This window comes from Manis javanica, chromosome 14, assembly GCF_040802235.1.
Source record: "Manis javanica isolate MJ-LG chromosome 14, MJ_LKY, whole genome shotgun sequence".
NCBI classification, from domain to species: Eukaryota; Metazoa; Chordata; class Mammalia; order Pholidota; family Manidae; genus Manis; species Manis javanica.
This window is the reverse complement of record NC_133169.1, coordinates 42593139-42601153: the sequence shown is the minus strand read 5'-3', so window position 1 is coordinate 42601153 and position 8015 is coordinate 42593139. Positions and strand designations below refer to the sequence as shown.

At 43.7% G+C, this 8015-nt stretch overlaps 1 protein-coding gene across 1 annotated transcript; it reads right to left on the bottom strand.

The window, feature by feature from the left end:
• Positions 1-965: 965 nt before the first annotated feature.
• On the bottom strand, positions 966-6991 carry LOC140845928 (uncharacterized). Its single transcript, XM_073221138.1, has 3 exons — positions 4979-6991; positions 4451-4564; positions 966-1937 (listed from the first exon to the last, which is right to left on the bottom strand). The coding sequence occupies exons 1-3, from the start codon at positions 5196-5198 to the stop codon at positions 1138-1140; spliced, it is 1134 nt and encodes a 377-aa protein (XP_073077239.1). The 5' UTR covers positions 5199-6991; the 3' UTR covers positions 966-1137.
• Between the last annotated feature and the right edge of the window lie 1024 nt (positions 6992-8015).

Sequence of the window (8015 nt, the reverse complement as noted above, 5' to 3'; positions counted from 1 at the left end):
TGTAAAAATCTCACAAGTTTATATACCAAATGACTCCATTTATATAAAATTCTTGATGTGAGAAGAAAAATAGAGATAGGGAGTAGGCAAGTGGTCACTGAGAGTTAGGGAAAGGAACGACCTATGTAACAAGAGCCACATGAGGGATTTGCTTTAAGGACATCTCTTTATCTTGATTGCAATGATGGGCATATGAATCTATACATGGTAAAATGTCATAGAAATATACATGAAAACATAAGCAGAATGACACCTGCCATAGTAGTGAAATCTGAGGAAGGTCTGTAGTCTGGCCTATGGTGTTGTTCCAAACAACTTCCTTGTTCGGATAATGCGCTGTGATCACGTTGGGGAGCTGCCTCATGGGGTTACTGCAACTTCTTGTGAGTTTATGTCAACATTTAAAAGGGTTTTTTTTTAAGTTCAGCAAATCTTAGATAATATAAACTAAAAAAATTGAAGACCCCACGCAGACACATCATAATCAAACTGTTGATTCTCAGAGGTAAGGAAAACAAATCTCAAAAAGGAATGAGAAATTATTTCCAGCCTCCATTTATGCCAGTCACTGTACTAGGTGCTTTTACCTGTGTCTGTGACCTTCACAATTCCCATTATTTTAGGTAACATTCTCTCCTCTTTGAAGACGAGAGCACTGACCCAAAAGTGTGCAAAACTGCTAAGAGTTGGTAAAGAATTTAAGCCCAGGTCTATGCTACTGAAGTCCAATTTTTTTGTATACATATGTAAACCTTCTCAACACAGCTTCCTAACTAATCAAGAACATAGTATACATACCAAGTGTAAGTATATACCCCTTATTGTTTCAGTACAAACTCAGAGGGCTATAGTGTGCTACTCCTTTCTACCCTATACCATGTCAATGATTAAAAAGAAATTATCATGTTAAAGCTAATTTGTATCCGTTAAGATACATTAGATTACAAACAACAGTAAATGACTGGTTAATTGAGGGAAAATGATTTATTGAAGGGTTAGTAAGGATGCCTAATTAATTAAAGTAACAGCTAAAACAGCCAAGTCCTTCAAAAAAGAGGAGCTGAAAGGGCCAGTAGTGGTGGCTCAGTAGAGGCTGGCCTGCTTCACTTTCACTCTTCTGGGGCCTGAAACGGCTGTTTACTTGCAGGAGGATGTCTTACTGCGAGACCGCTTTTGGTCTGGCAGGTAAACGTTCTCATCCTGATGTTCTCCTCCCAGTTCTCGGGCTCTCTTCTTGCGCTTGCTGATCATCTGAGCAAAGGCCCGGTTGAAAACGTGGCAGCTGAAGCGCTCACGGGCCGCATTTTCCACGTGTGCCTGCAGGACCTCCAAGCTGCGGAAAACCTGGTAGCAGCCCAGGCACCTGAAGCCGCTATCCAGGGTCCCCAGCCCCTGGGGTGTCTTGGCCCTGGAGCCCTCCTCTTGGGCTGGAGGCTCCCCTGCACCATCAGCCAGCACCCTCCCATGCAGGGCATTGTTATCCGAGCTGCACTCCATGTCAGTGAGGCGTTTCGGTGGAGACACATAAGAGGGTCTTCTCAGAGAAGTATTCTGGCTTTTTGGTGTTAAAAAGGCCCCAGATGTTTTTTGGGCCACTTGAGAAAAAACACACTGCACCAGTTTGGTCTTTTTTGAGGTGGGCTCTAACACTTCCACCCCACCCCACCAGACAGTCACATCTCTTTTCAGAAAGACACGCCTGTAATAAATTTCCCTGATGGGTGCTGTGTCCGTGTGTTGTGGGAACAGAGAGAACCCACCCTGCTGACTCACAGGGACTGGAGAGGAGGTAGAGGGGGAGGAGGTGGAGGAGGAGGAGGAGGGAGAGGTGGAGGAGGATGGAGAGGAGGAGGAAGCTTCCCACTCCTCCCAGACCTGGGGCGGAGTCATCTCAAGGGCCCCAACATGAGGAACATCTTCAGGTAACTTGGTGATTTCTGGGAAAAGAAGTTTCAAACAAGAAAACTAGAGTAAGTGTGTGAAGTCTGTAGGAGTTGCGATGGTCATGACAATATTCCTATGTGCTCACATGGCCCCCAAGTACACATGTATGTGAAGTCAAAGAATGCCGTGTGTGGTATACTTTATCTGAAGTATGTTTGTGGTGTGATTCTGTGGGAATGAGGGTGTGGAGGTCTATGTATGTTCTGGGACATAGCTGGTGAGTGTTTCTCACATAGGTAAGGGGGTGGTGAATGATGGTGTACATGTGTGTGTGGTGAGACAATACACATGAACAGGGATGGTACACGTTCTTATTGTGAAACAGTTAAGATGGAGTGTGTTGGAGGAAGTGTGCCTGGGCTCCCCAGAAGCGCAGCTCCATGAGGGGCTGAAGGCTTTGAGCTAAAGGTTTTATGGGCGAGGTGGTTATGTGGAAAAGAAAGACTGCACATGAAAGTGCATTCCCATCAGGGCATTAGGAGTTTTTGAGTGTGTACACTGGCTCTGAGGGAGCTAAAACAAGCTACCTGTGTGAAAGGGTGTACATTATTATGAGTCAGTCTGTAGACAGCAGAGTCTGAGAATGACTGCGTGAGGAGGGAAGGCGCAGTGTGTATCTGTGTAACACTTGCAGAGAATGGGAAAGATGCATCTGGAATGAAGGCTTGTGCATATGAGAAAGTGAAAAGGAATAATGCGGCTAACCTGGTATGGAGGAATATAGGGTATGTGTGTGTGTGTGTGTATGTGTGTGTGTGAGAGTTTGTGCTGATTTTAGGGAAGAGGTGGTAACTGAATTCCCACATTGTTATCAGCACAGCCCACTGCCTCACTCACAGCTGTCCCAGTGTGCACATGGGGAACTGTCCTATCCTTGAAAGCACACCCCCAATTTGTCCCTCCACAGAGGCCTCAGTCTTACTTCCTCTGCCCTGAAGCCCTTTTCTCTTTTTGAAGGGAATGTAGGGACTGGGCTGAGCAGCTCAGCTACTCATCCTGTCCAACCTTTGTGAGCTTCCTTATCATCCTCATCAGCAACACGAAGCTTTCCTCTACATTTCCAGTATAGATTATGCCTTTAAATTCACAAACTTAGGTAAATAAGTAGGTAAATTATTATTCCTGACAAAATAACAAACACATTCAGCCCCTTCCCCTGTTTAAAAACTTCAGTTACACCTGCAACCCAATGTTTACTTCTCAAAATATATCCACTTTCTCCTTTAGGTGGTTAGGGAGTGTCTGGTGGGTAACGTACCTATGGGGAAGGGAAAACTTAGTGTGTGTTGTTTTTTGAGAGAGCTCGTGTGCGTACCAAGTTTGGCAAGTATAGTTTGATGTGTATGTGCCTGTCATGTTTCTTCCACAAGTTTAGGTTGTGAGTCTAGAGATGAGATGGCCCGGATGTGTGAAGGTGGTGTGGTGTGCTGGGTGACATGAAGCATAATTTTGTATTTATGGAGGCAGTGTATCTTCTATGTATTTATTAATAACCTGTGCTTCTTGTGCTGTGCAAGTTTCAGTAGATACATAATATCTATTTGGTTTATAGGAAAGACTGAGGATTTGAGTTACTTTCTGAGATGTGTTGAGACCACAAAAGTGTAACAGAGAGGCCACATGAAGGCTAGATAGAAGGGAGATCACCAGATGGATGGTGGAATTTGAGGATTATGTGAAGGGACTAAGAGCCTGGGAACAGAGAGGAGTTTTAGTGGCTGTTACACATTTGTGATGGTTTCATGCCCTATTAGTGTGAAATACACAGTGCTACAAGAGTGGGATTATCTGCGGGGTCAAAGACCATGGTACTGAAGGAATGAGGTCAGAGCAAATTAGAGGAATGTATGTGCAGAAAAGTGAGGGTGTGATGGTATAACATGTGGATATCAGCTTAGGTGTGTGCATATGAGTGTGAGCAGCTGTGGGTGTGATGGAGTATCGTGCCTGTGTGCTTATGAGGACAGGAGGTGGGTGGAGGCAAGAACTGAGGGGCCACATTCAAATTTGCAGCCACTCTTCATGCATGAGAGGACGCACATGAAGGAGCTTTGCTCTCCTCTGTAAGACAGGAGGAAACTACAGGTTCCTGCGTGGGTGCTTCATTCTGGACCTTCCTAGCTCCCTCCAGCTGATTGTGAGAGATTTGTGACACTGTGACTAGTGGAGCACATCTGCTCAGGTTCAGTCTGAGTTAGTCTGCCCATTTCTCTGTCACTCTGTCAGCTTCGCTACCTTTTCCAATACGGCCCCTGTCTGATACCCTTGCACTTTTGGGCACTTGTCCTTGTTGAGATTTCCCTTGAATCTCAAGCTTGTGCCTTATGTACACGCACTGACTCTCACCGAGAGCAGAAAGAAACATTGTCATCTTTCTGTGTTCTCTCATGTCTGGACAGGGGTTTGTATCAGCTTCTATCTCCAGTCGACCAGGGAATCTCAGGCTGATCTCTGGGCCATTCTCACACGTCCCTTTCCCTCCTCCAGGTTAAACACCTTTACTTACCGCTATTCTCGTAGTCAGAGAGAGAGGAGGAGTAATCTGAGGTAGAGGTATTTTCTAATTCCTTCTGGGGAAGATTACCAGGCTCTCCAATATGCTTTTGTTTCTTGAAGATCTCTGTTAAATTGAACGAAAAGTAAAGGAATATAGTCACTCTTGTTTTTTTTTTTGCTTTTCCAAGTTTTTTTTCCTTAGGTTTACCCGACTACATATGTCATTGGGTTAAACACATTATGTTTTCATTGTCACAGTCTGAATAAGGTCCGCCGCCCATATTCTATTCCCCAGAACCTATGAATGTTAACCTTATGAGGCCATTGGGACTCTGCAGATGTGATTAAATAAAGGAATTATTTGAAATAAATTCCTTTTGATGGCATGGAAACAGCCCTAGGCTCCCAAGTTGCAGAGGAGGAGATTGCGACTGGGCCCAAAGTATACCTTTCTCTCTGGCTGAGCAGAGACACCACTGACCTAGATTTCTACAGGTCTGATCGGCCTAGACTTTAGCAGCTCTTCCCTTTTACTCACCAGCAGAAGAGGCTGAGTCAAGAGAGGAGCCAGATGTGTAGTATTCGGATCCACAGGGTCCATCATTTTTCTCGGGACCCACAGTTTCATCTTCCAAATACCAAGGCGGTGTACCTGATGCCTGGAGCTTTGAGACTCCTGGAAAATGCAGCGAAGTAACAGAGCAGCTGGTTCCATTCTGTGCCCTCCTAATGTACTGTCCCCACTTTCCCTCCCTCATGGAAATACTGATTTTGCCCTAAACATTTACCTTTGGCTTGGACAGAGAATGGGCCTATTACAGCTTTCCGGGTTACTCTCCGGACCCTGTAGTCCAGGATCCTCACACTCACTCACCTTGCTTAAGACTTTTGGTACCAGTTTCTTTCCTCTACCATTTTTGTGTGTGTGGGTGTGCCCTTTGCACTCCCCCTCCTAGATTTACAACCTCACATGAAACAATTGAATTTTTATCTTTCCAGAATTTATTTTATATTATTAGTCACTGTCTTTGTTTTGCTGACCAAGCTCACTTTTCCTCAGTGCATTAAAATAACCTTCATCTCCAATGAATGTCAGGTGTGTGCATCGTGCGCACATTGCGGCAGAATGGTGTGATGAATGTCATGTGTGTTGTGTGCATCAATTCTTAACCTGATGGTTTAAACTAGGTTAGAGTTTAATGTGTGACTGATCTGGTGTTTGCACAGTTGAATATGGAGTGAGTCCTGTGTGCGTGAGAATGGTATGTGTGTTTTGTGTCTGTGTTTTAGGTCAGCACATATCTATGTGTGCAGACTGCGTGTCCTACGATTACGGATTTGTGTGTGCGTGTTTCACATGTTGTTAGGTGGCTTAGATGTGCAACAGAATTATTGGGAGTATTCTCTTTGAGACTAGTGGAATTAATGTATATGTGAAATCTAAAGTAACAGTGAAAGAACAGAAGGATATGAGAATCAATGGCTGTAAGAGAAAGAATATGAGTTTTCAGAATACAGAACTGTTTGATTCCAAAGTAAATGAGGGCGCAGGAAAGAGTGTGCAAGAATAAATGTAGAGCAACATGTGATTGCATTACAAAGTAAAATCTTGAAAGATTGAGGTCTAAAGAGTTGAGATAGAATACGGACACGAAAGCCTAGCACTTTAACTCAGAGGCGTTCAACAAACAGACGTATGTCCATATGGCAAAAACATGTAATAGAATTTTCAGAATATCTCCTTTGAGAGTAACCCTAGACTGAAATGTAACCCAAATGCTCATAAAAGTATAATCAATAAAGACACTATATGCCAAGAATGAATGAACTACAGTCACATATAACATGGATGATGATTATAAACACAGGTACAGAGAGTGAAAAGAAGTAGACGTAAAGCATGTGTTGTGCATTCCTATTTATATAACATTAAAATATAGGGATAATTAATGCAGCACTTTGGTAATCAGAGGAATTATCACTCTTTGGTTGGGACAAAAACAGATTAGAGAACTTAGATGCATGTGAAAGATGACAAGGAAGTGAATGATGAAGATAGCGGGTGCTGATGGGTCTGTATAGGGTTGAACTTGAGAACATCAGCTATGAGAAGGTACCTCTGTGCTGGGGTCTTGGACCAGGTGTGTCTATACTCAGGTCAGGACCTGAGGATCCTATGATGTTGGGCCTGCTTTAGGCTATTAGTGCTGTCACACCTTCTTGGTAAAATAACCTGTCCTTGCCCAGTTCATACCGACATGTTCTTCCATGTTTCTCTGATACACCTCATCCCCTTAGGCCCTCTTCCACCATTTCCTCAAATAACTCACTGCTCTCCCCTTGTGTCCTTGGGCTCGCTCCAATCCTTCTAAGTATTTTCCCTTGGAATTTACTACTTCTCTTGGGGGTTATATTAATGAAGATGGAGAAGCATCTTGAGTTTCTTTCTGTACTGTGCAGCCTTGTGCTGACTGATGAGCAGAATCACACAGTTCATCTCTGGGCTCTGCCTAGATCCCCACTGTCCTTTGTATCCCACTCGATAGTCCCTTCTTACCAGCACCAGCGGGCTTGTTCTCACAAGGGACACAGGAGAGGAACTCTGAAGCAGCAGCAGCAGCTTCCGTTGCTTTCGGACCTGGTACATATTAAGAAAGGCATTACGTTAGAAATTACTGTCTTCCCCTTTGCTTATTTATGCTATACATGTGTGTATGTGCGAATTGGTGTGAAATTGTTTTACATGCTTCATAGTTTACACAAAATATATCTCTGAACATGCACTATTTGTACTGAAGTTGAAGACAGACTCACTTTCCAAGCCTCCCCTCAAGGCCCCACTGGGGTGTGCTGAAACCCAAATGTCACATTCCTTTCATGAGCCCCCACTGGGACGCTCGATCCTGGTCCTGGTCTGTCCCCTCCCGCTGCTGAGCACTGGTTCTTCCTCATAGGACCTATTTACTTTTTAAACCTCACAGTCACAACTATTTCAGTTTCCCATTTTTTCTAGAAAGAACCGAACTTTCTCCATTCAACCATTGTGGTTAAATGGTATTAGATGTACATATGTGTGTAAGTGCATGTGTGTGTCCTGCTGGTTTCCTCCTTACATTTCATAACGGAGCCGCACATTTACATCTCTATGCTCTGAGACAATGAAAGAAAGGTCTTCATGTTGGAGACAATCTAAGAAATCAAGTCATTTTGTACCTGACTTCATACTCTCATCCCCGCACCTCCAATTTTAGGGTCCCAAACTTTTTTCCTAATTACTTACCTCTATGAGCCACACATTCTTCATAAACTGGAAAAAGTATTATTGGAAAATGTATAACAATACCCACTTACTTAACAAATGCCCTCAGTTTTGTAAAAAAAGAAATAAAGGGAAATACATTATATAAGAAAAGTTATAGTAATCAGTCACTACATCTGTGATACAGTAACCCAGAGCGGCACGATGTCGGGAACACAGGTCCTACGCTACAGAGACAAGGACCTAGTCACAGGAACCTGTTCTTGACCCTCAGATGATCTATTCCCTTAGAAAGACCAGCGCACCCACACTTCTC

What these genes read in the sequence shown, in the direction of transcription:
- LOC140845928 (XM_073221138.1), bottom strand. Translation starts at nt 5,198, where the DNA reads ATGAGGGAGGGAAAGTGGGGACAGTACATTAGGAGGGCACAGAATGGA. An exon ending in TGACTCAGCCTCTTCTGCTG is followed by an intron (nt 4,565 to 4,978) that starts GTGAGTAAAAGG and finishes TCAATTTAACAG; the next exon opens with AGATCTTCAAGAAACAAAAG. An exon ending in CTCTGACTACGAGAATAGCG is followed by an intron (nt 1,938 to 4,450) that starts GTAAGTAAAGGT and finishes TTCTTTTCCCAG; the next exon opens with AAATCACCAAGTTACCTGAA.